The 27,701-nt window shown below is 51.7% G+C and overlaps 2 protein-coding genes and 3 non-coding genes across 9 annotated transcripts; all 5 read right to left on the reverse strand.

Moving 5' to 3' along the window:
* Nucleotides 1-337: 337 nt before the first annotated feature.
* PABPC4 (poly(A) binding protein cytoplasmic 4) lies at nt 338-13,812 on the reverse strand. 4 transcript variants are annotated; one of them, XM_039733699.1, is made up of 16 exons: nt 13,603-13,810; nt 13,184-13,454; nt 7,625-7,818; nt 7,132-7,247; nt 6,172-6,311; nt 5,902-5,996; nt 5,184-5,321; nt 4,508-4,603; nt 3,793-4,065; nt 3,469-3,556; nt 3,110-3,226; nt 2,503-2,630; nt 1,854-1,947; nt 1,630-1,760; nt 1,454-1,553; nt 338-688 (listed from the first exon to the last, which is right to left on the reverse strand). In XM_039733699.1, the coding sequence occupies exons 2-15, from the start codon at nt 13,374-13,376 to the stop codon at nt 1,467-1,469; spliced, it is 1,890 nt and encodes a 629-aa protein (XP_039589633.1). In that variant the 5' UTR covers nt 13,377-13,454; nt 13,603-13,810; the 3' UTR covers nt 338-688; nt 1,454-1,466. The 4 variants fall into 4 exon arrangements, with proteins under 4 accessions (XP_039589633.1, XP_039589631.1, XP_039589634.1 ...); XM_039733697.1 differs by having other exon boundaries at nt 13,184-13,810; XM_039733700.1 differs by lacking the exon at nt 3,110-3,226 and having other exon boundaries at nt 13,184-13,812.
* On the reverse strand, nt 2,881-3,005 carry LOC120513953. Its single transcript, XR_005630388.1, has one exon. It is a non-coding gene; the product is annotated as a small nucleolar RNA SNORA55 (small nucleolar RNA).
* Nucleotides 4,148-4,275, reverse strand: LOC120513951. Its single transcript, XR_005630386.1, has one exon. It is a non-coding gene; the product is annotated as a small nucleolar RNA SNORA55 (small nucleolar RNA).
* On the reverse strand, nt 4,758-4,893 carry LOC120513952. The gene has a single exon (XR_005630387.1). It is a non-coding gene; the product is annotated as a small nucleolar RNA SNORA55 (small nucleolar RNA).
* A 3,579-nt stretch (nt 13,813-17,391) lies between the features above and the next one.
* On the reverse strand, nt 17,392-26,129 carry HEYL (hes related family bHLH transcription factor with YRPW motif like). Of its 2 annotated transcripts, XR_005630369.1 has the most exons (6): nt 25,752-26,129; nt 22,245-22,311; nt 21,826-21,909; nt 21,293-21,374; nt 17,832-19,923; nt 17,392-17,719 (listed from the first exon to the last, which is right to left on the reverse strand). XR_005630369.1 is itself a non-coding variant. In XM_039733710.1 (5 exons), exons 1-5 carry the CDS (start codon nt 25,829-25,831, stop codon nt 19,256-19,258), a joined length of 981 nt encoding a protein of 326 aa, XP_039589644.1. In that variant the 5' UTR covers nt 25,832-26,129; the 3' UTR covers nt 17,392-19,255. The 2 variants fall into 2 exon arrangements, 1 of the variants encoding a protein (XP_039589644.1); XM_039733710.1 differs by having other exon boundaries at nt 17,392-19,923.
* Nucleotides 26,130-27,701: the final 1,572 nt, after the last annotated feature.

The following is a 27,701-nucleotide window of genomic DNA, read 5'->3' on the forward strand; positions in this document are numbered from 1 at the left end:
ATTTTTGACCTCAGTGCCACAATTCGGCCACCTTTGGGGTATAAAATAGCAGCAGGACCACCAAAAACTGAAAATGCAGAAATATAAACAAAGACCAGCCCAAACCCTTCACTTGAAAAGGCCTCCCCAGCCCTTCTCAGATCACTGTTTACAGCCCTCATCCCTTCAGACACTGCCCCAGGCATGACTTTAAGTACTCATTATCCAAAATTAGCACGCAGAATAAGCCAAAGCCCCGTTTAATGTATTCACCCCCCCAATAACTGCCATCAGTTTAATTTCACAAAGCCACACCACATTTATTTATCCAACAAAGAGAAATGATGACAAACACAGGGCAAGTTTATTCCTTTATTGATAAATGTTTCCCAAACTTTCCAAACTGGATTGTTCAATTAAACACAAACTCACAAAAATACTTCCAGCCTAAAATCCTCAACGTCCTCTTCAGAAGACACAGGGGGCAGCTCTGTTCTGGCAAAGGAAAAGCTTGCAAACCCCCCAGATTCTGGTTTTGGAAACCTCGAGCTTCAGAGTTGGCTTTTTAAATAAGATCTTTAAGATTAATTTACAAAATGCAATATAACTATGTGACACAATGCATGGCCTTCAGATCTGCAGGACAGTGAAGGATCTTCAAACATCTTGAGCTGATGTCTAGGAAGGGGCTATTTGGCTTCTTTGTATCCTAGAGGAGAAAAAGGGAGAGAAGTCATTCACAGCATCCCTGCTCCAGGACAGGGAATACTGCAGCATTCCAAGGAATAAGGATTCCAATCTAATTGGGAAGGTACAGAGAAGCTGCTCGTGGTGGTGAGATAATCAGAAATTGTGATTATCCACAAGAAACTCAAATTCTTTGCTAGACCACCCAGTGAAAGTAAGAATTCATCACCAGCTTGAGTTGTGACATCTGATCACAAACAGCAGCACAGAAAGTCCTGGAGATGGCAATTCCAGACAGAAAAATGCATCACGAGCAACAGGAAGAGGCACTCCAAGAATCCAAATCCTTATTCACAAATTAAACCCAAACACTTGTGTGGACAGACCTATCCAGTGAAACATTTCCAACATTTATTATACCCTGAAGGCAGGAGGTTTCCAGGGTAAGGAATGGGCACTAAGAGCCTGTTCAGCCTCAATCACCAGAGCTCCTGGTGGCTATTTCCCAGATTAGCAGTTCCACAAGACTCATCCCCAGCATGTCAGCTCCAAGGAACAGCTCAGGGACTTCAACATCTTTAGATCCCTTAGATAAGCATCAGAATGAATATTTCTTAACTTCTACACAAGCATTCTGCTGGGAGAAACTACATTGGAGCTTTTTGTTGAAGAGTGGACTGCAATCAGCTAAGTGCTGGTGACAGACCCACACGAATTGTTCACCAACAACTGCTTTATTTACTGATTCTGGAAGCTTTTCACTGAAGCTGAGGACTGAGACACTCACCAGTCATCCTGGTTCAAGAGGTAGCAGCAACCACTCCCACTTTCTGGGCAGCTTCTTTCTTGGCTTGGTGAGCCTGCAGCACTGCCACGGCCTCCTCCACCTGGGGACACAAATCAGTGAGATTTTCTCCCTGCTCAGAAGCCCTCTCCAGAGGAAAAAAGGACACAGCAGCTCACCTTGGAGCGGAGGGACTCTGGGGATTCCAGCATGTGCAGCAGCTCTGAGTTGTCAATCTCTAGCAGCATTCCTGTGATCTTCCCAGCCAGGCTGGGGTGCATAGCTTGGATCAGAGGGAACAAACGTTCTCCTGAGGGAGAAAAAGGAGTTCAGGTGGATGAGTTTGGGTCTTTGAAAGCTGAGGGGATGAAAAATGATGGGTGAGCAGTGGGGTTTTACTCACCCAGCATCTGTTTCTGCTCCTGGGGAGGGGCAGCAGCCAGCATGGAGGCTGTCAGGGGCTCCTGGCCCTGCACATGCACTGCAGGCTGAGGTGCCTGAAAAGGGCAGACAGGGGTTCTGAAATAAGGATGAGGCTGATTTTTCACATTTAGACATTTCTAAGATGTTCCCTCCTAAAACACAATCTTTGTCAAGCCTACAGAACACCTCAGCTTCAGAGAAGGGCAGGTAAGGTGTCCTTGGTTCACAAACACTCCCTGCAAGTCTTGAGCTCAAAACCCTGGAATGTCACACAGGAACACCATAAGTATCCTACAAAACCTGGATCAAACATCATGAGATGTTGAGAAAGCCAGGTGTAGATGGTGCTCCTTCTTTCAATGACACCCCAGTGAGAACTTGACAAAGAGGAGAGTGACTTAAATGGTTTCAAAATGGGAACAAAGAACCAAGAAAAATATCCTTAGAGCCAGTCTGGCTACAAAAGGGCTTGTGAGTACAAGACAGATAAACCAACCAGGGTGGCCCTGCCAGGTTTTTAAATTCCAAGTTAGGATTGTCTGGGTCATAAAAGGAGCTTGAAGTTTCTATAAAAATACTTTAGTTGTATGTGAAACTGCAGGGACTTCCCAGCCCAGCCCCACTGGTACCTGCAGAGGCTGGACACCTGGGTGTGGGCTGCGGACACTTGAGGCATATTTGTAAGGAGGGACAGCCCTGGGAGCAGGGGCAGCTACAGGAGGACGGGGAGCCAAATTCTGTGCTGCTGTGCCAACACCTGCAAAGGAAGGAGAACACTGTGATAAACACCTGCAGCAACATGCTAACAAGTTGGGATGTCTGGTTTTAATTCAGACTTTGCTCTGCATGGTATTACTGCTTTAGACAGTGAAGCTGGCTACTCAGGAAGGGGCTGCTCTCCCTAGAACCAATCCCTAAATTCCACTTTTTGTTTTACAGCTGATCACTGGGAAAAAAAAACCAATTTGCTCTGAAAGCAAAACCCATTAGCTACAGAGATTTTTGGGTGGTGTCGCAGGGGTGTAGAGACAAGTCCCAAACCAGCAGAGAACCCATCTGGATTTCCACTGCCATGCTGTAGCACCGAGTGCCCCCCGACCCGCAGAGCGAGGAGCAGGACAGCAGCACGTGCTGGCTCTGCCCTTCACAGACATCCCAGATCTTTGGGAGAAGTTTCCACAGCATCCTCCTCCCTTCCCAGAGGGGGGGAAAGGCCAGGAGGAGCCCCCAGCTTACCAACTCTCTGGGCAGCAGCGGGGAGGCCCCGGGAGGCCGGGGCGCTGGCGGGGGCCAGGTGGCGCAGGGCGGGCCGGGGCCCCGACTGCCGCATGGCGCTCGGCATTCCCTGGAAGCCTGAGGGGGGCAAGGAGGAGAAAGCCTCAGCAGGGAGCCAGCTGGCAAGGCAGGACAGTCAGCTACAGGGGCACAATCAGAGCATCATGGAAAATGCTGAGCTGGAAGGGACACGCAAGGATCAGAGTCCAGCTCCTGGCCCCGCACGGGACCATTCCCAGAAAGGAAAGCAGGAATTGTTCCTGTTGGGAAGTGCAGCTCCCAAAGGGTTCTACAAGCAAAACTGCCTCTGGCACTCTCACCTTGAGGTCTCCCTCCTTGCTGCCATCGTGGGTTGGGTCTCATCTGTGTCATTTGGTTGGGTGCATAGTAAGTGGGTCTGCTCTGAGCCTGGAGGAAGATCAGATAAGCTCAGAGGCAACATCCAAGTGCATCACAAACATTGTTTACAACGTGTTTTGGCAGCCGTTGCCAGGACCCAACACTCAGGTGGGATTAAGAGAACAGGCAGCTGGCAAGTCACAGAATTAACTCCACTGCTGCACCCCTCATTAGGAGTTGTTGCTTACAGGCACGAGAAAGGCTCAGTGAGATGAACACAGGTTAAAAACCCCACGGGAGCTCACCTGAGGCACAGCAGGCATGAAATACCCGCCAGCAGCGGGCTGGAACTGGTTGATGATGGTGTTGGCAGGCAAGGCCCTCATGCCAGCGATGCGCTGCATGTACTGGTTGGTGAGATGGGCCTTCCTCTCCTCCTTCCTCTGGGCCAGTGCCACATAGAGGGGCTTGGAGCCCACGATGCGCCCGTTCATCTCCGTCACAGCTTTGGTGGCCTCCTCTGGAGAGGAAAAGCAGACAAAGCCAAACCCTTTGCTCCGTCCATCTTCCAGCATCACCTGCAGCAAAGATCAATTGCTAATGGAGCACCAGTACAACTGAGCTGAAGAATCTGGTTTTTTAGGTTTTAGGTAGCACGTCACTTGTTGCAGAGGTGTAGAGACAGGTTCTCATGAAGAGCCACCTGTCTGGATTTGCTCTGCGTTGCTGTCAGCACCATGTGTCCCCAGGCCCACACTGCACAGGAAGGAATGGGAAAGATTTGGTGCAGTCCTAAATGCACAGAGGAAAGTGTCATTTCATGCTTGCCACCTCAAGCAAGCATGTTTGCCACTTCCTTCCTCCCCTTTGGGTAAGGGAATGAAGTTTTCAGTACAATCCCACCATTTACTAGCCAAGGTGTTTTCAGAATCACAACAGCCACAGCCCTTTAATCCCATGTCAGACAACAACTCCTCCTTCAGGCTTTAAAATCCAGGCAACCCCCAAATCCCACAGTACCTTGGCACTTGTTATAGACCCAAAAGGTGAGAACTCTTTCCTGAGTTTTTCATCATCTATAGTGTCATCTAGGTTTTTAATGTACAGGTTAACACCCTGGAAAGGGAAAGAACAGTATGACATTCACAACATTAAAAAAAATAAATTCTTAAGCACATCAACTGTTACCCATCTGCCAGAGCTGTAATTTATCTGAAAACTCTTAATTTAGCATCCTGTTCCCTCCACACCACCCAAAGCTGAAGGTGATAAATGTTGCAAAGGCGTAGAGACAAGTCCCACTGTGCTGAAAGGGAGCTTGTCTGGATTTCCTCTGCCTTCCTGTGGCATCACCACATGTCCCCAGTCCAGCACTGCACCTCAGGGAGTGGGGGAGTTTCAGATGCCACCTCTGACACGACCCAGTTCTGCCACAAATTACAGAGAGCAGTGCAGAGCTGTGCTGTCTCTTCCCATCCCTCCAGGGATCCCCATCTGAAAGTCAAGGAGACTTCATGCCTGTTGTCTCACATCCTCCTAAACACTTTCAGTACCAAGACTAAGCCCTGATGCCCCCTCTGCCACCAAATATCATGGAGACACCTCTGTGTTTTAAACCAGGATAATAACTGCTCTGGCAATTCCTTCAACTGACCAGAAGGAGTGCTTAAATTGAGCAAAGAAACAGATTATTCACCTGGTACCTGCTGAGTCTCTCTTGTTTTAGCTGTTCAAACCTTCTTTTCAGCTCTGCCTGGCGCTCAGCCTTCTTCTGTGCCCTGCCCACAAAGAGCATTTTGCCATTGATGTCCTTCCCGTTCATTTCTTCCACTGCCTGCACAGAGGGTTCAAGAGGAAACTCTCAGCTGCTGCAGCAGGACAGCCCTGATCCTGTCAGAGAGGACTGCCCAGAGCTGACACTGCCTGCCACTCAATAAATCAGTTTGCATGTTACCTTTGCACTCTTCCTGTTAACAACAGGCTCATTAAAGACAAGCTGAAGTTATCACACAGATCAAGCTGACACACCACCAAGTGCTGAACTAAATCAGAAATTAATCCCCACTCTTTATTGCAATTAAAACTACATTTTAACAAGCATTCTGCTTAGAAAAGACCATTTTTGAGCAATGTTCTCACTCTAGGTGCCCTCCTCCTCCTTCAGCCCTGCACTGTAGTATTTCTTCAGCAATTAACATTCTTGATTATACCACTGTGTGCATCTAGGAAACTGGAGAGATGCCAAGTTACCCTTGAATGTCAAGCTATTAAGGTGCAAAAGGTTTCCAAGTTCCCACATCTAGAGGAGGTCATGCCCAAGGCAGAATTTTCTTCCATTTCAGAAACAGGCTCCCAAGATAAACCAAGTTTTTTCTTCTCTCAAGTTATCTAAGCAACTTAAAAGTTGGTCATACCTTGTTGGCCTCTTCATGCTTTTCAAAGCTTACAAAGCCAAAGCCTTTGGATTTTCCAGTAGGGTCTGTCATCACTTTAACACTCAGAGTTTTACCTGTTACCAAGGGACAGGGTTAGTAAAATATCAAAAGTATTTCAAGATTATTAAATTCCATGTAATAGCTCATGTCCTCAGCCTTAAAGTGACCTAGGTAGGGACTATACAACAGCACTCAGACTACCACATTTCATGAAATTCACAGCCTCAATAAAACTATTTCTGTATTTACCATATTTGCCAAAGAGCTCTTTTAGTCTTTCATCATCCATGTCATCCCCGAAGTTTTTAATATAGACATTGGTGAATTCCTTTGCCTTGGCTCCCAGCTCAGCCTCCCTCTCTTTACGAGACTTGAATCTCCCGACAAACCTGTAAGACAAAAAAAATGAAAATCCCAATAAACAGATCGGTTTCAAAGCAAAAAAATAACGTGTGACTTGCAGCGAGGCAAAAAAAATGAGTGTGCAGTAGGAGCTGGGAATGGGGACAAGAAAGGGTGACAGCAGAGGACAACAAACAGGCCACAGACCAACCAGAAAAATCACCTGTGCTGTGGCTGGCCAAGGAGTCCCATTGGCCCCAGACAGAACCCACCCCAGCCTGTCACCATGATATTTTCATGAAAAATCCCTTCACCCAGGATTTTTCTCCTGAGAAGCTGAGAAGCCTCAGAGGAAAAGAAAAATAATAAGTTATCTGCTGCTGTGGAATGCAACAGGTGCATCTTTGATTGGTCCATGTGATTGGTCATTAAGTAGAAACAATCATGGTCCAGTTGTGTGGACTCCCTGAGCAGTCACAAGATTTTGTTATTGATTCCATTCCTTTCCTTTTTAGCCTTCTGATGAATCCTTTCTCTCTATTATTTTTGGTACAGCATTTTTAATATAATATATATCAGGATATAATAAAACATGGAGTCGAGATGATGAAGGTTCCCTCATCCTGGAACCGTCGAACACAGCACCACCAGAGAGGCGGCAAATCAAGGCTCGGTCAGGGAAACCCACCAGTCCTGGAATGGAGGGGGAGCAGGCCATGGCTTGGGCAGGGTCACTCACCAGCCCTGGAGTGGAGAGGTAGCAGGCCAAGGCTCGGGCCAGGAGAACCAGTGCCTTGTGTGTCCCTGTTAATACCGAGATGCATCCCGGAGCATGTGAGCGCTGCTGCTGCCGCCTGCGACACTCACACTTTGCGGTCGTTGAGCAGCATGCCGTTCATCTTCTCGATGGCCCTATCTGCAGCATCCTGGGTCTCAAAGTGCACAAAGGCGTAGCCCTTAGAGCCATTCTCATCACACACCACCTGCAGGACAGGGAGCAAGGCAGCTGTCAGCGTCCCTCCTCTGCCGCGGGCCAGCGGGTGGAAACGTGTCACTGCCAAGGGTCAGCCCCATCTCTGTGTCACATTGCTGCACTTCATGACCAAATCTGATGTCATTTCAGCTTTTGGTCAACTCTGCCTTTCAGAGATTCTGTTTTAACACCAAGGTCACAGGTTTGATCCCTGCAGGCACCGTTCATTTAAAGAGGTGGACTGGATGAGCCTTGTGTGTCCCAACTCGGAACATTCTGTGATTCTGCTCCTTACACTCGACAAGAAGTGTCCCTTTCACCACCTACACTCAAACCTCTGATCACGTCCCCACCCTAAAAGAACTGGACAATGTAACCACACCTCACCTTGCAGGACAAAATGTTTCCAAACGCTGAGAATGTGTCGTAAAGTGCCTTGTTATCAATGGATTTGTCCAGGTTCTTGATGAAGACATTGCCAACCCCCGACTTCCTCAGGGAAGGGTCCCTCTGAGACCACATGATGCGAATGGGTTTCCCTTTGATCACATCAAAATTCATGGTATCGAGAGCTCGCTCAGCTGCAAGAGAAGCCAAGAACAGATTTGCTGTGGTTGGTTAGAAAATAAAGGTTTCCAGTGGGTGGGTGATTCTCTTTTCTGAATTTTACTCAGCTCATGGAGACATTTGGGTATCATCAGAGGTGATCAATGACTTTTAGCTCAATGTTTCAAGGGAGGTCTTTGCAGTACAGTCACTAAGTATATAAAAGGTTTCACACACTTTAAATTTACATTATAGCAATATATTCAGCACTTCAGCAAAGCTGATATCAAAATGCCTGGTTTATTAGCCATATTCTGAATTATGTTAAAGGTGAATTACTCCACCCAGAAAAGGAAAGAAAAAACAGGAAACTCTGGTAAAAAAAAAAAAAAAAAAAAAAAAAAAAAGTAAATTTAGTGACTGTGTGGCTGTTTTGCTTTTCATGAAGCTCACATCTCCCCATCCTCATTTCTATTCAGAGAGAAGGATCATCTCCCTGTCAGGTCAGGGAAAATGTGCACGAACACATGGCTGCCTGTGAGGACATGAGTCAGCCTCTACAGAACTTATGTGGCCAAAAAATGACTCCCAAGTTGCTCAAGCTAAAGATGACAAGAGAGCTGAGAAAATTCTGGGGGGGAAAAGTCTGTACACCCCATCTGATTAACAGGGAAGTGTTTATCCAAGCTCTCAAACCCAGCACTGTCATTCTAAGCTGCACTGAACCCCCCTCCACGAGGCTATTTCTGCTGCCTACTGGGGTATTAAAAGGATCATTACGTACACACATCAGGATCTTGTTCATAAAATTGAGATGCTTGCACTGTTCTGTGCCAGAAAAACACTCCCAGCATGGAGCAAGCAGAGAAGAAAGAAAGTCTTAATTCTCAGCATGGAGCAGGCAAAGAGATGGAAAGACATGTATTAAAATCAAGGAAAATTAACAGGGCAGAACCCAAGCTTTCCAAATTTGTTTGGCTCAGTTCTCCCAGGCCACCTTCACCCTGTGGTATTTGCTGATTAGATTTTAGGAGCAGAAAATTCAAGGAAAAAACCAACCTGAACACCTTGCACGTGACTTGGCTCGTGCAGCCTGATGAACTACTCAGCATGTCCCAAAAGTACCTCCAGGAATTCCAGAGGAATACTGCCCACCAAACCTGCTCTCCCTACCCCCAATGCCAGCCTCCACCACTGCACGGAAGTTTCTCAGAATTTTTCATGTGCTTTGAAATGTGTTCTTTTTGTTCTTGCTGCTTTTTAAATTAAAGTGGGACCATCACTGTCCTCCCCACACAAAGTTGGAAAGAAGCTCAGCTTGAAAAAAATATAATTTAAGGACTCCAACAGCTCTGCTCAGACCAAGGTGTTAAATGCAATTAACTGCCAGGCTAAAATGATTCCTCAGCTGCTGCTCCAAGGCCATGCAAGCCAGGTTCTTCCTGCAGTCCTTTCCTGGTGGAGGCAGCTCAGCAGGCAGCCGAGGTGCAGCTCGTCAAATTTGGCAGTGTTTATTTATAGCAGGCAGAGTCCTGCAGAAGCATGTGCTGGCAGGGGCACAACCTGGGTGGATAATGCCATTTGCAGCAGGAGCAGGCTCCTGCTGGAAGGTGACAGCAGATCAAGCATGGCTGGAAGCAGGGGGAGCATGAAGGCTCCACAGCTCCAGAGAAGTTAGGAAGTTCCTCGTGGCTCTCCCAGGCTCCCTGAGCAGATACTATTGCACTGCTCTTTCAACAGGTTGCTACTGTTCCACTCTATTATTACACCCAGACGCTTCTGGTGAGCAGTGAAAGCCCTACAAGGATTCCCCAAGGGATCTGGGACACACCCACAGGTGGAGATGCAACCCCTCTACACCAGGACCTCAGAAAACCTGCAAAGGATCTGCAAGAGCTCTGTGAATGACTCACACCAAGCACATCTGATTCACTTCCTTCATCTGAGCAAACACCTTCTCATTTTCTTCTATTTAAGCCACAAAGCTTCAGCCATTTCAGTTCCTGTATCTGTTTCTCTCCCACTGGTTCCTGTCATCCTTCCAGCAGACTCAACTGCAGCTCATACAGAACATAAAACACACTCACAGTCCCTTTCAGGCTGGCTTTTCATTCCCTTTCTGGACAGGGAGAGCACCTGAACATTCAGTGTAGTTTGCCTCAGGCCTCAAGAGCAATTAACCTCCCTTGCAGAGTTACACAATGCTGGAATTAGTGGCTGTGGTTGATCAGCATGAAGATCAATAACCAACCTGACACCCCAAGATTCACCCAGGAGAAATTCCACACAAGGAGTTTTATGCTCCCCAAACCTCTTGGCTCTCAGGTCACTGAGCAAAAGAGTCCTGACAAAGAAAGCACACAGAACAAATTCAGCCACTTATTTTTTTTTAAAAAAGACATGGGGCATATTCAAAAGATTTAAGTTCTTCAGTCACTGAGGTTACAACAAAATGATGAAACTTGTGGCAGTACCAACTCTTCCCTTTTAACTCCACAATTTGCCTTACGCAGCTCCTCCTTTACACTGTCTTCAAGGAGGAGAACAAACAAGTTTATCTGTACTTTCCTACAGAAACACGTATCTATTTCCAGCCCCGGATCCTCCTTAGCTTGGGAAATATTCTGTTTTTCCTGCACTTTCAGAACACCTTATCTCTGCAGCCAAACTGAAGTTTCTCTGCTTCATTACCTTGAGCTGTATTTTTGGAACTGTCAATGTCTGGAATTCAATTGCATGGAACACATGAAAAGAGAAATTCAGATTGTTTGTTGAGCTTGTTTTCTTTCCCTTCTGCACAGTCAAAAAGAATAAATATTACCAACCACTGCTGAGCCTGAAGTGGCCAGAACTTTGAAGTGTTTCCTTACCCTGCCTATCACAGGATGGCAGGCCCAGAATTCAGCACTCCCTGGTTACTACAGCAAGGAACTGCAACCAAAACCAGCAGAGCTCATTTTCCCTAAAAATAACCTCTCTGCAGCAGACTACTGCCAGCTAGACAATGCCTGCCCAGCATCACTCCAGCACTTAAACTGTAAAGAAAAGCACAAGTTCTGGCCCAGCTTGGACACAGGAACCTGGAAGTGCAGAGCACGCTTAAGATGTGACAGCGAGCTCCTTGTAGCCCTGAAATGGGGAAGAGTTGTGACTGCTGGATTTGCTCTGTGGACACAGGGCCACAGTCCTGCTTTAGAACACACCAAAAGGAAGTTAAAACATTGCTTTCTTCAGATTTACAAAGCCCCCACCCTTCCACAAAAGGTGCCAGGGAAATGCAAACTACCATTTATCAACCTTTTTAACACCTATTACCAGTTCAAACACACCAGGTATCCACAAGTCTGCAGAGCACAAAACCTCCTGATTACTGTAAGCACCTACTCTCAACCATAAATCCAACCAGATTCCTCCAGTGCTCCTCTCAGCTTTTCTCAGATTTAGTGGGATGAAGCCAAGTGCATTTCTGATTATGCATTCCTGGAAGAAAACACAGAATCCCTCCTCCTCTCAGGAAGCCTCATGGAGGCAAGTGCCACCTTGAAAAAAGTCCAAATTTCTGCATTTTACAACAAGAATTAGATTCTTTATAGCCAAGTTTGTTTTGGAGAGACCACAACCCTCTTCCAAACTATCTGCCCTGCTGCATTACACGGAAGGCAGCAGCTGGGTTTTTTATTTATGCAGGGTAACACACGCTGCAGTTTGACAGCAGAAATTCAAAAATTCACATCTCTCCATGAGGGCAGGAGGAGTTTGACCATTTCCCTGTCCCAATATTCACTCAATCATTAGGTTTAAACCACTTGACCTTCTAAGACCTACCAGTAACAAGACACCACCGACTTGCTCCAAGTATCACTTGAAGCCCAGGAGCTTCCTAAAATGTCTGCTGCCTCCCCAGCAGCCCAGAATGGTGCAACCTCCCCCTAAATTCCTGCCTATTTATTGCCATAAAAGATTACCTTGGAATACATCGGGAAGGCCCCCATTTGTACGAGGTGCAGAATGCTTCTGCTAAAGCACATGGGACCAGCCGTTGATCCCTTCTGAGATCACTCTTCTCTGCTTTGAGAGAGCTTCATCTACACTTCTGCTGCCCATCTCCCCAAAATTTATCTAATCCATGCCGGAGCTCCTTCCTGGCTTTGTTTCTGCTGCTTGTTTTTATTTCTCTGATCCTGCAAAAGGAGATCAGAGCCTAGGGAAGGAAGGCGAGCTGGGATAAATTTGTTCAGGACATAAATGTACCAAGGTGCTTCCAAAAGAGGCACTCAGGGCAGGAGCACACACAGAGGCTCTCAGGTTCCTTCCTTCTCACTGAGAATCTTTAAAACACAAATACACTGCCCAAAAACAAAGGCATTTTTGTGCCATGAATGGGAAATTATGCAGCGGGGTGCAAGTCAGCTTTTAATCAGCATGACAAGGGAAAGGATCAAAAGTACTCAGCCAGACCAGTCCAAGGAAACGGCATCACAAGGAACCGCCCTGGGACAGGATGGAAGCGCTGCAAAAATGTAAAGTAAAGTTTACTTCTTGCTGAAATCTGTGCTGTGGTAAACTGGCTCTGAACTCGAGGGAAAAGATCACTCTTCTCTCTCTGCTTGGATGCCTCTGTCACACAGAGATGCTGTTAAACCCCAGCACGGAGCAAGAAACTTGCAGCAGTCAGCAGGCAGAGCTCTGAAAAGTGGGGCAGAAAACGCTGACCCATTTTCCTTCCAGAAAAGACGTGTTCCAAAATGACCTCTCCTGTCCCATCTTTCATGTGCTGCTTCAGCTCCGCAACACCTGGCTTTGAGCAGGAAGCAAAGTGTGAAAAAAAGGGAGTCTGGCAAGAGCAAAGCAAATGTGGCTGCTGCACATGAGACAAGCTGGTTCTCCACGCACTGAGCAAAGCGTTTTATTTCACTTTAAAGCAAGAACGCCACTTCCCAACTGGGAGGCACATCCAGCTGCTCGAACAACAGGAGATATGAAATTTATTAAACTGGGAGTGTGTGGAGCAGCCACAGATCAGTCACCTAACTGAGCACTCAGCCTACTCTGAACTTTCCCTGCTAGGACTGGCTGCACAAATCCCCACAGAAACAGCCCCAAACTACCCCAAAATGAAGGGAAACACCACGGGGTGAGAGGAAAAAACACCAATCTCTGAAATTTACTATCAGTGCAAGAAACAGGCCCGTCTAATATTAGAGATGTTAGTGAGAAGTGCATTTTGCAGAGCATTCTGTAGACACCAAGCAGTAAAAAATACTCCAGCTGCAATCACCCGGAAGAGACGACTCGCCCTGTAACGTTGTGATCGGCAGCACGTGAATTAGTGGGAGAAAACGGGGAAAAATGAGGTGTGGGGGGGGTGAAAGCATGGATGTGGCCGCAATTGTCACTTACCATCTGCGGGCTGCTGGAAGTTGACGTAGGCGTAGCCCAGGGAGCGGCGGGTGATCATGTCCCTGCAGACCCGAATGGACAGCACGGGGCCAGCCGGGCTGAACTTCTCGTAGAGCATGGCCTCGGTGATATCGGGGTGCAGGTCCCCCACGTACAGCGAGGCCATGGGGTAACTGCTGGCGGCCGTGTTCATCTTCCCCTCGGCGCTCTCAACCTCGGCGGTTTTGCACTCGGGGGGGGTCTCAAGTCAAGCTTCTTATAAATATTAATTCTGGGGGAACACTCAAACTCTTAATTAAAGCCTAAGCTGCGGCCGGGAGAAGCTTGGGACAAGGGAGGGGGAGCTGGCACCAGGACAGAGCAGCTGAGAGGGTTGTGCAAGCTTGAAAAAAACCAGCAAAAACACCCCAAAGTTAAACCTCCTGGAGAGCAGGGATCGGAGAAGACGCCGAAATTCACACGCCGGCTCCCGAGCGCTTTACGGCAAAAACCTCCTAAAACCCCGACGTCTCTTATCTTTCGCTTCGATTCTGCACGGCGGCGGCCCGTTGGTTTTCTGAGGAAACAAAAAAAACGAAATAAATAAATACAGCTCTAATAAAACTCCCTCTTTTAAAACTGGCTCGGCCAGACTGCCTAAAGGTATTATAAATAAACCCGCGCCGCACGCAGCGCCGCGCAGCGGGCGGGAGGACGCGACCGGCTCCCGCCATTTCGGGGAGAACGGGCGGCGCTGGGAGTGATTAAAAGTTAAAATCGTTGTTTGCAACAACGATTAAAGTCAATCTTTGTTGGGATTTGTGTCACTTGCCTAGTTAGATGTAGGATAATAAAGGAAAGGAGATGCTGGAAGGGGGTCCGGCAGAGGTCGCGAAGATTGGCCCTCCCCTCATGACGGGAGGCTGTGGGAGCTGGGCCTGGAGGAGGGAAGGCTGAGAGGAGATCCCATAAATCTATAAAATATCCCCAAGGGGTGTCAGAGGAATGTGCCAGACTGTTCAGTGTTGCCAACATGGAGCAACAGCCATAGGCTAAAACACAACTTCGACCTCAACAGATTTAGGGACAAACAATCCCCTGTGGCAGAGAGATGGATCCACAGCAACAAACCCCAGAAGAGTTTGTGGGGTTGTTTCCCCTCCCAGCCCATCCTACGTGTGCAGATGTCTCACAGGGCAGCTCAGTAAAACCCAAAAAATCCAGGAAAGCCTCCTGGGGAGAGCAGGGCCATGGGGCTGGGACGGGGCAAGGAGCAGAGGAATGCACCAGGAGAGTGAACAATTCCTCTGGGATTTTTCTTCTCACTGCTCCGAGCTCTGGTTTGGGAGGTGTCGCTGGCAGCGGGATGAGGAGCGGTCAGAGCTGGAGCTGTTCCCACAACCTCCTCCTCCTCTTCAGAGCATCATTTTTCCCCAAATAAGCGCGAATTCCCGCGGCAGCCCCGGCGCTGTGCCAGCTCCCGTCACGGGCTGCCCTGGAGCGGGACCAAGGGTCCCGATGGCTCCCCATGGAAGCGAGCTGTCAGTCCTTCTTCCCAGCAGAAAGCTGCTGGAATGGGAGAGGGATTCACCCCCCTCTGCTGCTTCAGGCTCACGAGATCAGCTCCGGGGAGATCCGTAATTATCTATTTCCAGCATCTTCAGCGGAGCGTGAGGACACGGCAGTGCAGGATTCAGTGATTCATCAGTGACCTTCAGGCTCCATGGCTGTTCTGTTAAGGGGGACTAAGATAGTCTGTTAGCTGGGCATTGTGGCTTTTCAATTGTTAAATTGCCTTTAATTTGCTTTAAAAGTGGGATACAACATTATCATAAAAATGGGATATGATATCTTCCCCTTCAGTGGAATAATCTCCCACTACAGTGGAATAATCAAGAGTAGGAGAAAAAAAGGTAAAAATAGCAAAGCAAATTGTAGTGATTTGCAATATTTTCTCTCTTGAAAAACACGAATGACACAAATCCTCCTCCTCCTGGTCTCATCCTTCTCCCAACAGCTGACGGTGCTATGAGGCCGCACTGGTGGGTCACACCTGCCACTGTTTTGTGCTTGGTCCCTCACAGCTGGCACCTCCTCCGCTGGGAAACCAGGGACACGACACAAGCATGTCGCTGTGGAAGCGTTCAGCTCCTGCTTTGACAGCTAAAGTCAAAACACAGCCCAGCTCAAAGAGCGTGTTTCCGCATAAAACGCCCTTTGGCTGCAGCAGCCGCTGTGGCTCTGATTTGGAACATATTTTGTGACATTTGTGCTCCCTCCCAGGGGACTCGGTGCAGACAGCCACAGTCCTGTGTCCTGCTCGATGCTTTTCACGCAGAATAACAGGCTGAGGGCACCAAACTGCCCCAGGGGCCCCGCTGCTCCTGGTGCCCTCAACACACGAGTGCAGCTGCTCCTGGTGCCCAGCGATACCTGAGACCCTCCCAGCTGGCCCTCTCAGGACCTCCAGCAGCGCCTGGAGCAGAGGGGACATCTGCTAATGGCTTTATCTGGCCAATCCGTGCCCATGGATGGTGCTGCTGGGTGACCCATCCGTCATGCAGAGGCTTCCCAAGCTGCTGTGCCTCCGTGTGTCCGAGCTGTGCCTCGGTCGTTGATGTCACCCTGGAAGATCACCCAGTTCCCAGCACAGATGGCAGGTTTTCCACCAAATGCTGCCCCCGGTTTAGGGTTTCTCCTGCTCGGCTTTAGGATTCCACCAGCAGATGGCAGGGCGGCATTGCTCCACGAGCAGAAGGGAAGGCGAGCATTTCACCCAGGGCAGGCAGCGGCAGAGCTGAGATAAGCGATGTTTTTCATGCAGGGGAATTTGGGTGAGCAGGGCTGGCTCCTGGAGCACCTGCTGCACAGCAGATCTCCCGCAGCCTGGGAGTGTCCCTGTCCCCTCCAAGCTCGCTCATCAGGACCCTGTTTTGTTCCAGCCACGTCGGGTGGGAGCCTTGTTTAACACCGCTGTGCCACCGAGCTGCCCACGCCTTCCCACAGGCTTCTCCATCAGGATTTTTTTGCCTGAAGAACAAGGATGAAGGGAGTGCACCAAGAGTTCGGGGATTTCCCCTGCAGGGTAGATCAAAAGCTGCCAGGATGTATTAGGGTTTAGGCTAAAGAAAACCCTGGGAAAAAAAAAAATAATAATAAAATGAAGCTGCAGTCCTGAGCTACTGCTCTGTAATCACCGTGGGGAGAAAACCCCACGGGCCTGAACCGATGCCCTTCCACCCACCCTGGCTCCCGTTTGATCCGCGGAGATCAGGAAGTGGGTTTGTTTTTTTCTTTTTTATTTTTTCTTTTTTATTTTTTTTTTCCCACTGTCTCTGTTTTGTTTTAGCACTGTAGCCCGCGGGGCCGGTTTGTGTGCCTGCCTCCCACGGAGGGGAATTTGGTTCCTCTCTCTGGCCGAGGCCACAGCAGAGCGCTGGGCTCCCACCGCCACCTCCAGCCGGGTCAGGGCAGCCCAGGCACCAGCGGGGCGAGCCGGCATCAATAGCCCCATTATTGCTCTTCAAGTTTCTCCCCGCTTGCAGACGGATGCTGCATTACTCCATCACAGCTGCAGTTGCTCCCTTCCAGCAATTCCCCACACAGCACTTAAGGAAGGGATTTATGGGCGGTTTTGAAAGGCATTTTGCAGCGAGAAGGAGTTATGGGAAAGGAAGCTGAATTCCCACCATTCCCCAGTAAAATTCTCCCAAGCATCTTTCACGAAGAGGGATCATTTACTGGTCCTTTCCTCAAAACAGAGACGGGCTCTCAGCTGTGGCTCTTTGTTTAGTCCAAAGCATTTCCCCACAGCGAGATGCCACAGGGGTTATTCTGGCCCTGGCTGCAAAGGGTCAGGAGACCAGGGCGAGCCCTCAGTCTGGCTGTGGGGCTCTGCCAGACTCCATCTGTTCCCTGACACTTTTGTAGACATTAAATGAAATTATTTCTTCTATTGCCAATCTCAGGGCAGGTCTTGGTGAATACCCTCTGATTTTGACTCGTTTTCCAGAGTAAAAAGTCTTGGGGCCAGAATGATCAAGAGCTATAAAACAATCAGAGGAGATGGCACCTTAAATTTTTCATCTGACCTTTTTTTCTGAAGCTTTTCAGGTATCAAAACCTGCCACAAATTCACTCACCAATGACCTTCCCAGGTCCCTTCGGTGATCCAGGCAGGCTGGATGAGCAGATCTGATGCACTTCAACACTACATTGCACAACCAGGACAGGGGTTTGAAAGACTTTATTTGACACCTTTGCTGATGTCACAGCTTGTGAATCTAAGAGCACTGCACAGTGTAAAGTGAGGCCGTGAGCTCTAGTGCACAAACCAGCTGCAGGAACAGCCAGGGTCCACGAGGATTTCCCTCCTGTGACTTTATTAAAAGGGAATATGTTGTTCCTGGCTGATTCCGGCACTTGAGGACAAGGGTGAGAAGCAGCAGAGGCATTTCTGCGTGTTAAGTGCCGTGACTTCCATCAAAACAACTGGGAGGGACTCACTTCCCAAACCATGGCAGATACATACATTGACATGCACATGGCAGATACCATCTGCAGGAAGGAAAACAACAGCTCATCCACACAGCCCAACCGGCTGCACCTCTGACCCGAGGCATGGGAAGAGTTTCTCCCACTCAGAAGAGATCTTCTCCCTGTTTTTTACCTTTCTTTGCACTCACTTCTTCTCTCTTTCCATGTTGTAGTGCTGTAGAGATGGGCAAGGGGTGGGCATGCAGCTGGGTCCAGAATATTCTGCAGGTGTACCCAGCAAGTCAAGGCACAAGTGCAGGGAGCTGTTCAGGTGAGGGGGAGCACTGGGACACCCTGCCCTGCCACCACAGGACATGGCACAGGGGCAGGGTGGCTTGAAAGCTTCAAGCTTCTGTTCTTTGTGCCCAAAGAAGAGAGGAGGGGAGGCCAGCTGCAGGAGCTGAGGTGTGATCTGCTGTGACAGTCATCTAGGAGCAGGGAGAGCTCTCAGGACTCAGGACAAGTGCAGTGACACCTCAGTGGGTTTTGGTCCCGGCCCAGGGAGGGGAATGAGAGGTGTGAGACCCAAACCTAGTGCTGGAGAAAGAAAACAGAGACATTGTGGGAGGGGAGGGTGAGGGATGCTGAGCTCAGGGAGAACAAGGGAGGCACTTCAAATTCAGGCTGCTCCAACCCATTTTCCCCCTTTGCAGTCAGGGCTGTTCAGCAGGGGGTGGAGGAGAGACAGCTCCAGCAGGGAGGCTGACAGAGGAAAAGGCATTTTCTTCTCACTTTGGCAGTCAGAGCCTTCCCCTCGGTGACAGGCGTCCCTTTGAAATCCTCTGTCTCACCTCTTCACACCTCGGCGGGGCAGGGGCTGTGCCCGGGTGGCCTGGCCGGCTGCTCCAGCAGGGTTTGTGCCAGGAACCCAGCACAGGCCCTGCAGCCACGGCAGGATCTCAGCTGGGCTGTGGGAACGAGCCCTGCTAAGCCGCTGCCTCACTCCACCTTAAGGGCACATAAGTGGGAAAAGCTGGTAATGCGGAGAGGAAAGCACAGGGATTAGCAGGCAGCCAGTTCTCTTAGGAGCTGGGGGGGCTGGAGCCTGCCTTGAGGGTGCCAGCAGTGCTGGGCATGGGGTGTGAGCTCTGTCCATCCCTCCACACCAAAATTAGGTGCTGCAGCTGGGGGATGCGTCGCAGGCAATCGGCACGAGCAAGTCTGGCTGGCAGCTCCGAGTCCCCGGGGAAATAAAGACAGGATTTCAAGGCTGGCTGTTTTCCAAAGGAGAGCAAGGCTGGGTTCTGCAGAGGGGCTTGCTGGAGGAGGAACAGGGCTGGGATCTGCGTGTGCCCCCTCCCTCATATCCAGAAGGGTCTGGAGCGTGGCCTCGTGCATGGAACTGGATGTGATTTACGTTTGCAGGCAGCACGAGGGAGAGGACGTGATGGGGAGGCGAGGAGGGCGGTGCAAGGAGGGAGGCAAGAGCAGAGAGAATTTTCTCTATGGATCCTTGGCTTCTGCAAAGCAGGAGAGATGCCTTTTCAACCGAGTTTGTTCTCAGCCCTGTGGGCGACGAGCGCTGGAGAACTCCTGTCTCCGGAGGGGGAGGGAGGGTCAGAAAGCCCCGATCTCCGTCGCCCAGGAGCGGCAGATCCTGGATGTCCCAACCCTGATCCCTGGTCCCTGCGCGGCGGCGCCCAAGACGGGAGGTGCCGCGTAAGCTGGCGGCACAGGGATGCCGGCAGAGGCAGGGGAGAAGAGGAACGTGGCGATTTGGCTGCTCTTGGATGTGCCCTCTCTCAGTGCTCCCGCTGGCGATGGCATCCTGGGCACGGCTGGCACGGCTGCGGCCGAGCTGGCGCCGCGGGCCCTCCGGCTGGAGGAGCCCATCCTGCTGGCCAGGAAGCTCCGGCGGGAGGGAAGCATCTCACCGGGGACACGGCGGAGAGGGGCTGGCCTCACTGCAGGGCTGGGGTAAGCCAGGGAAGATGCAGTCAGAACAAGCGGAGCGGGAGCAGCCTCCCTCCTGGGGATCTGCACGGGCCCGGCGGCGCCGTGCAGGAAGGACCAGGGCCAGGTCTGGATGGGCAGCAGGGATGTGGCCACGGGCGAAGGCTCCATTTCTGCCACGTAATTATTCAGGTGGGAGAGGAGTCGCAGCCGGATGGGGTCGGCAGCGTTCTGGCCCTCGAGGATGCCCAGGTACCTGACAACTTCGGTGAGACACTCGCGGAATCCGATGCTTCTGTAATCCACAGCCAGAGCCCGGGCATCCAGGAAGCCTGGGGGGAGAGGACATGGGTGACAGTAAGGCCGTGCAGAGCTCAGGAATGCGCTTGGATTTCACTACCCTCTCTAATGCACTGTGTATTTCACTTGAGGCACTTTGCTGCCGTGTGATATTCCTGAAGCAGGCAGCCAAGTGGGTGTCCCAAGGGACTGGACGTTGGTGTGCATGAGAGAGGCATCTGCAGTTATCTCAGTGGGATAAACCCGCCAGGTCAGCGAGCCTCTCGCTGCTGGGAGACCACAAGGAGGTTTCATTAGCTGTGCTCAGGAAGGAAGGGGTTTTTTCCTATTGGATTCCACCAGTGATGCTGGAGATGTGGCTGTGGGCTAGCTGGGCACTGGGGTTGGGCTGCCTTTGCCAGTGGGGTATTCCACTCGGGACAGTGTCTCCTCAATGCACCACTTCCCTCTGCCTGGCTCCCAAAATTCACACTCCCTTTAAAGCAATGTCACGGGGCAGTGGCAGAACCAAAGCAGCTGGCCTGAGGAAGCTCAAAACCACAGAAATCGGCAACCAACCGCTGATTTTCAGGCTTCTGCTCCCAACTTGCAGCTTCATGAGACCATAAGCAATAAAGCAGAGAATGTCACAGCACAGTGAAGTGCTGGACCACTGTGCTTGATGGGGTCTCTCGTGACAATGCAGCCCTTTGTTGCAGTGCAGTCAAACTGAATATCTAAACAAATGTTCCAGACCAAGTTACAGCCCTGAACCAAAGCCTGGATGCCAACAATGTCCCCAGCAAGCCAAAACTGGGTGGTAGGCAAGCCAGAGGCTTCTTTACTGGAGCTGTGATCTCCATCCTGTTAACTGGAACAGGACAGAGGGTCTGTACTGAGGTCTCAGTACAAATAAGACCTTTGTTGGGTTATTCACAGGGCTCCCTCTCTCTTCTTATAACAACCAAGAGACACACACACAAAAAAAAAAAAATAAAAAGAAGAAAGGGGAAAAAAAGCCTTGTTTATTTGCAGAGTCCTCATGCAGAATTCAGCCTCCGCAGGAAATGTATCCCAGGGAGGAGGTAAAGAGTTTAATATGGGTTTTCTGGAAGCAGGCTCCATTTCTGAGCAGGAATAAATGAGTCTCTGACAAAACAGCTTTTAGCAAGGGGTGTGACACCAGCAGTGCTGTCCCTGTGGGGCTGGGGGTTCAGCACCCCACACTCCCCAGTCTCCCAAATGGATGCATGGGATGCTGACCCATCTGTAGGAAAATGGCCACCTGCCCTCCCTGAAAAGGTATTTCCCTTGGGAAGCAGGCAGAGCTAGCTGGAGGCAGCTCCCCGAACTCCAGTGAGGAATTTTCCTGCCAGGTTTACACCTTCACCTCACCCATGTGCTCGTAAGAGCATCTCTTACCTGTTCCTCCTGTGGCATGAAGCATTTTTAAGTGATCCACTGTCATTTGTAGAATTTCTGCCTTCTCCAGCTTGGAAGACCCCTGTGTTTGGAGCAGAAAGGAACAGCCATTTGTCATTTTATGGTCCAGGGCTTTGTGCCTCTCAGGAGCTAGGGTCTGACCAATGGTTTCCTCCCTGAAACCTCCCTGAAGCCCAGGAGTGCTCAGAATGGCTCAGGGCAACCACCAGGGCTCTGTTTCTTACATCAAGTGAACAGAAAAAAAGAGCTCCTTCCCGATGCAGCTTTAAAAAAATCCCCATTTCTGTGCTTCCTCATATCTACAAAACACTTCCTTAGACTGATCCGATCCTCCCCAGGGCTCCTGAATATTTGCTAATATCATTTCACCACCCCATTTCCATCACCTACTTACTCCCGGCGTGAGGAGGATAAGAAAGGCAAAGCCTTGCTCCGAATATCCTCATTCTGGGGGCTGCACCCCAAGGGCTGCGGCCTCCCAGGGGGCACCAGGGGCTCACCCAGACCCTCACCTGCTTCTCGAAGGCCGTGGGCACCAGGCGCCGCAGCTCCGAGAGGCTGCTGTTGATGCGGTCACGGCGCCGCTTCTCGATGATCTGGGGGAGATGCCCAAGCAGACAGAAGAAACCACAGTCACTCACAGCCACAGCTCACAGATCTACAGCCCTCCAGGTGCTTTGGAAGGGCTGTGTGTGTCAATGTTTTGGGGCGCAGGAGGTGAGTGAAGAAACGTGGACTGGTGTGATAAGCCCAGGTGAAACTGCTCTCCCCTTTTCTGCCAAATGTCTGGAGAGAAAATTGGCTTTTGGGGAGGGTTCTGCGGGAGGTGGAGCAGGAGCAGTGTAAAGGTGGTTTCAACAGTAAGGATTGGCCCCAGTGCACACAGGGCCAGCCTGAGCAGGGGACACTGATCACCATAAAGGACACTCACCCCTCTCCTCTTCTTCCTGGCTTGTATCTGAGATGTCGTGGTGGGAGACACAGACCTGGAAACATGGCTGGAAAGGAAGGAGAAGGGATCATTTCTGGCTGGAGAGCAACCTCTGTTGCACATATGTTCTACACACGTTTGCCATCTGCATTTTCCTCCCCCCACCCCAAAAAATGTCTTCTGTGGTTCACATCTCATTTTTACCCACAACACAGAGCTCAGGAATTGGGGATGGGGAGCAAAGCAGAGACTTGAATCCCACTCTCTCCCCTCCAAGAATCTCCCACCAGCCTGGGACAGATTTCTGCACCAAACTGTCCATCCTCTCCCAGGCACAATTCTTCTGTCCCAGCCTGTGATGGCATCTCCACAGGGCTGGAAAAGCAGTGATCTGAGCTCTGGAGTCATGGCCTTTTTTCCTCCGTGTGTGAACCTCCCGTCTCTCGTGCCTGAGCCTGCCCTGTCTGCAGGGCTTTGCATCTCAGAGCCGTGATAGCAGGAGGGATCTGAGCTCTGGGATCTGAGCTGCCACCCAGGGAGGGCTGGCTGCTCCTCAGGGTGAGGCCAGCGGTGGCACTGATGTGGTTTCTGAGGGCTTCCCACAGAGTCGCTTCCCAAACCACAATTTTCGGGGTGGGCTGGGACGTTCTGAACTCACGGACACCCCTGAACCATTCAGAGAGGAGCTGGGCAGGGAGGACACCTGGCAGGAGGTGACAGAGCAGGGACCCTCCTGCTGGCTCACAGCTCTGCTCAGGGGACCAGGGACATCGTGGGGACAGTCTCAGGAACAGGGCCCCACAAACCCCCCATGCCTGCCCAAAGGTCAGCACCAGACATGCCGAGGGAGGCAAAGTTCAACCCTTAGGTCCCCACGGAGGTGAAGTCTCCACAACCACGGATAACCAGGCGTGGGAAACTCCCTGCAGCAAGACCCCGTGGCTGAGGAGGGGGACGAGGCTGGCTGGGCCCCCTCCCACCTCCCCCGAGCAGGGTTTGTCCCTCTGGCGAGGGCAGCTGGCTCAGGGCTGTGTCTGTGCCTTACGAAACTCGGAGCAGGGATGTGAGCACGCCTGCAATCCCGGCCAGCCCGGCGCGCCGCAGGGAGCAGGGCTGCTGTCAGACACCCAAATCTGCAAAAGGGGCACTTGGGTTCACCCCAATCCAAATATTTTTCAGTTTGACGAAGTGTTTTAATAAGAGTCCATTAAGGATTTTCCTGCACAGACAGTGCTGTCTGCAGCGAGCCGACCCAGCGCAGCCTATTAAAAATAGGCCCAAGCGAGGTGCTTTCAGAAGTGGTTTCACACAATAACACGTTCTTCTACTGCCTGCTCTGCTCATCTCCATACAGGTCCCCTATTTGAATGTCTGCTGGGTGGGCTCTCTCTGGGCAGAGCTGCTGGCTGGCTCCACAAGTACTAACACGCGTCGCCAGCTACACAGACACAGAGAATGAGCAGTTTTGGTGTGAAAACAGGCTCTGTGTGGACACCAGGGTGCTTTAGGAGCAGGGGGTAGGTGCTGCATTCACCTGAAAATGCAAAGTAGGCACCCAAAGAGGAATAGTGATTTTTGAAACTCTCTTTGTAGAGCTGTCTGGATGCGTTACTCTCGGTGAGCTTCAAGTCCAGATGTGGATATCAACACCCATCTCACTGCAAAATGTATTTTCGAAATACATCTGGTGGATTTGCACCGCATTAAACATGGCGTGAGTATATTCTCCGGCGATTAAAATTTCTGCATTGCTCTTTGCTTGGTTTCACCATCCACAGCACAACTTTGGCTGTGAGCTGAGCAGGTCCTGCACTTCTGCAGTGACCCCGGAGCCTAAACTTGCTCCACGCTCTGATCCAAGCCTCACACCCGGCGTGACTCATCCCCTCGCTGCAGGGAAACTGGTTTGCCCAAACCGCTCAACCCATGGGTAATGGGCTGGGAACCCCAGCCAGGCAGCTTCTCTCTGCTCTAATCACTCCTCCTCCTCCTCACTCCCCACCTGGAAATGTTTGATTTTTCTGGGTGCACCAGCATCCCATGCAGGATGGCATTACTCGGGGTGTGACCTCAGCGGGGCAGGAACAGCTCTTCTGGCCGTAGATTTGCGTGGCATGAGGAACAACATCCACCTATACAAATACCACCAGATCACAGCCAGCCTGGTTCCACCACTGGCTCCAGAAGGCAAACACATTAGCAGCACCAGAGAGAGATTAAAGTTCATCATTACCGGTCACCGAAATAAAATATTGTGACAAAAATTCCAGTACTTTATCCCTCAGGGTCCTATGGACTCTGCGCTGCACTGATGTGAAGAGGTGGGATCCATTCCAGCTGCAGCAGGGAAGCAGCTGAAATACTGAAATACTGATGCACTTGGAAATGCATAAGGGCTCAGGGAATTTCTGCAGGATGTTTTGTGTAAGACGTGCCCGACTCTGCTGCGACTGTGTCAGAAGCAGATTCATGAATTTAGTCCCATGAGAAGCTGAGCTTGGCACCAGCCAGGCAGTTTCTCCACTCAGGATACCAAAGAGCAAGAGGGAATGAATTAATCCAAGGCCTCACTGGACGCCGAGGGAGGGAAAACACTTGGCTACTGAAACAAGAGTTCAAAAGCAGCTGATTTTTGGATGGGAACAAATAACAGAGCCTTTCCTTCATCCCCTGTGCCGTCTGCACCCTCGGAGCCTGGGAGGGCTGACCCAGCCTGGCAACCCTGGGGATGCCCGGTGCCAGGGGAGCCCGAGGGCATCGCCCGGGGAACCGCACACCGTCCTGTCCTCACCATTCCCTCACAAACAGCCGAGCCCAGAGCCGCGAGTGCAGCTCAGCAGCGGTGGGACAGAGCCTGCCGAGCTGCCGGGGGGCACCGGGGCAGCCCTTCCCCGCTCGGGCTCCCTCCCTAGCGCATCGCAGCCCCAGCTGCTGCCTCGCGAGCGCATCAGCACCGCAGAAGCGTTTTTCTCATGCAAAACCTCTCGATTCTTCCACATTCCCTGGCAGCCCCCGGGTTGCCGGGAGCGCAGGGGGTGCGGGTGCCTCTGCTCTGGGGGGGCTGCCCCATCTCGGGGTGCGGAGAACAGAACGGGCTCCCGCTGCCCTTCTCCCGCCTGGCAGGAGAAGACCACGGCGCTGGCTTTGATGGGATTCTCCCGAAGCTCCTAACGCAGCTTTAACACTTGTATGGCCACTTCGGCTTCCTCGCGGGGTCAGCCCCACGGCCAGCACCAGCCCTGGCCGGCACTGGGGTCATCCTGCCGGTCCCCGCAGGACCAGCGCGACCCGGAGGGGTTAGGCGAGGTGCGAGGGACTCCCGGTGCGGCGGTGGCAGCGCCGGTGCCCTCCCGTGCCGTGCCCCGTGGCACACCCGGTGCCCTCCCGTGGCACACCCGGTGCCCTCCCGTGCCGTGCCGGGCAGACACCGAGCGCTGCCCCCCGAGCAGCTCGCGGGGAGCGGCGCCGGGACCCCAAAAACCCGCGTGGCACGGAGCCTGCCCTCACCTGTACTCCTCCTCCCGGCCCACGTCGATGGTGCCGTCAGACTCCGTGTCGGACGAGCTCTCCTCGCACAGCCGCTTCATCCTGCCGCGGGGAGAGGCCGCTGCGCTCGCCGAGGTTGCCCCACGCGTGGCCCCGGTGGCCGCCGCCGTCCCTGCCCGCCGCGCTCGGGGCAGCGCTCCGTCCCTGCCCGGGCTGCGCCGCTCCGGCCCCGCACGGCTCCTCCCCTGCCCGCTGTGCCTTTCCCACCCCCGGCTCTCCTCGCCCGGCTCCCTCCCGGCACGTCCCCACCTCCCGGGTAATGGGTTAATGAGCCACCATCTCCCGGGAGTGACGGATTACGCGGCCGCGCCGGCGCTCCCCGGTTCCCAGGGCCCCCCCTCCTCGCCCCCCCGCCTCCTCCCGCTCGCTGGTCGAAATCCCAAGTCTTCCTGTAAAAGGAACAGTCTGTGTGAACCGTCTCATGTCCCCCCCTCCTGCCCACGGCCCCCCTTCCACCCGCTGCACATTGGCCTCAGCCCCAGTTTAAAGGGACCAGTGACCTCACTGGCAACAGAAAACCGTGGGAAAGAGATGGGACTGATAAAGCCTTGAGTTGTTTCAGGGAAAAATCAACATCCAGCCCCACACGCACACACATGTCTGCCCGGGCACTCGGCAGCCTCGGCGTTTGGATGGAGGGCGGCTGGCTGGGAGCGCGGAGCTCCTCGGGGACGCCACTCAAAGGGCTGGCATCCACCAGCGGCCATGGCAAGGGCCGGGGTGGCAGCGGTGGCACCGCGCTGGGGCCAGGCCTGGCACGGCAGCGCCGTGGTCCCGCCGGGAGCTCGGCCCCCTGCCACGCTCCCACAGCCTCGGAGCCCTGCAAGCGCCAGCTCACGGCGCTGCCAGGGCGTTTGACACCTACCCTGCGAGGCAAAACGGCCCAAGCCCAGCTTTAGGCTTTGTAACACTCAATCGCTGATTTCTGGTCTCTTTTCACAAAGCTGGAAACTTTAACCCACAGCCCAGCATCGAGCAAGCATCTCCCTTTCCCTGCTCCTGCAGGAATCTGTTTTTCAGAGCCCTGCGCTGCTAAAATCCCCCAAGGCAGCAAAAACGTGTGCGTGTGGGAGAGAGACAGAGAGAGGGGAGGAGGGAGAGCGCTCGAGTGGAGGTTCCCAGTACGAAAATAATGCCTTTTATTTTGAGGAAAATAATCAGCGCTGAGATCTGGCAGCACGTGGGTTTCCCAAAGCCCTTCTGCAGAGACCGCGGCAGCGATAAGAGCCCGGGCCGGCCAAGCCGCCCGTGGCCTCCTGGGCTGCTCCCTATCTCCCTCAGCCATCTCTGCCAGCTCACCCACCGAGGTGTCTGCAATTCCCCGAAAAGCCAAATCCCAGCTCCTGCCTGCCCTTCGCCCACGCCTGCCCCAGCTGAGCAAAACACGGACCCCCCCACCCACCCCGAGCAGTTTTTTGGGATGGAAGCACGCCATCCTCCCTTCTGAAGTGAAGCAGCAGGGACCTGAACCGGCCATCCCGGGCTGGAGTGGAGCACTGACATCTTGGCAGTGTTTGTAAACTGAAAAAAGGGAGTAAAACCTTTGCTTTAGGTCACAGCACGTCGTTACTCTAATTCTGGTGGTTTGTTTTCACTATGAGAAGTGGTCAAGAAGCCGAGCTGTTATTAGCTTACATTTCCAAATGAAAAGTTACTTTGAACCAGAAGAATTAGGAAAGTTATTTTAGCAGTTTTGAGACCCGCTCCTCCTCCCTTTCCACAGGGATTTCAGTTAGAAACACATACATCTCCAAACCAAACTTCCCATAAACATGTGTTTTTGAGAGATTAATACTCTTTCCACTGATAAAACCATTTCAATGGGATCCTGAGATTGGTTGTTTCAGGCTCTTGCTCATATCACAGCGAGCCTGAACCAAGCCGAGCCCAGACCTGCCACAGAGGAACACT

The sequence above is a fragment of the Passer montanus genome, unplaced genomic scaffold, assembly GCF_014805655.1.
Source record: "Passer montanus isolate IOZ18808 unplaced genomic scaffold, ASM1480565v1 scaffold89, whole genome shotgun sequence".
NCBI lineage: Eukaryota > Metazoa > Chordata > Aves > Passeriformes > Passeridae > Passer > Passer montanus.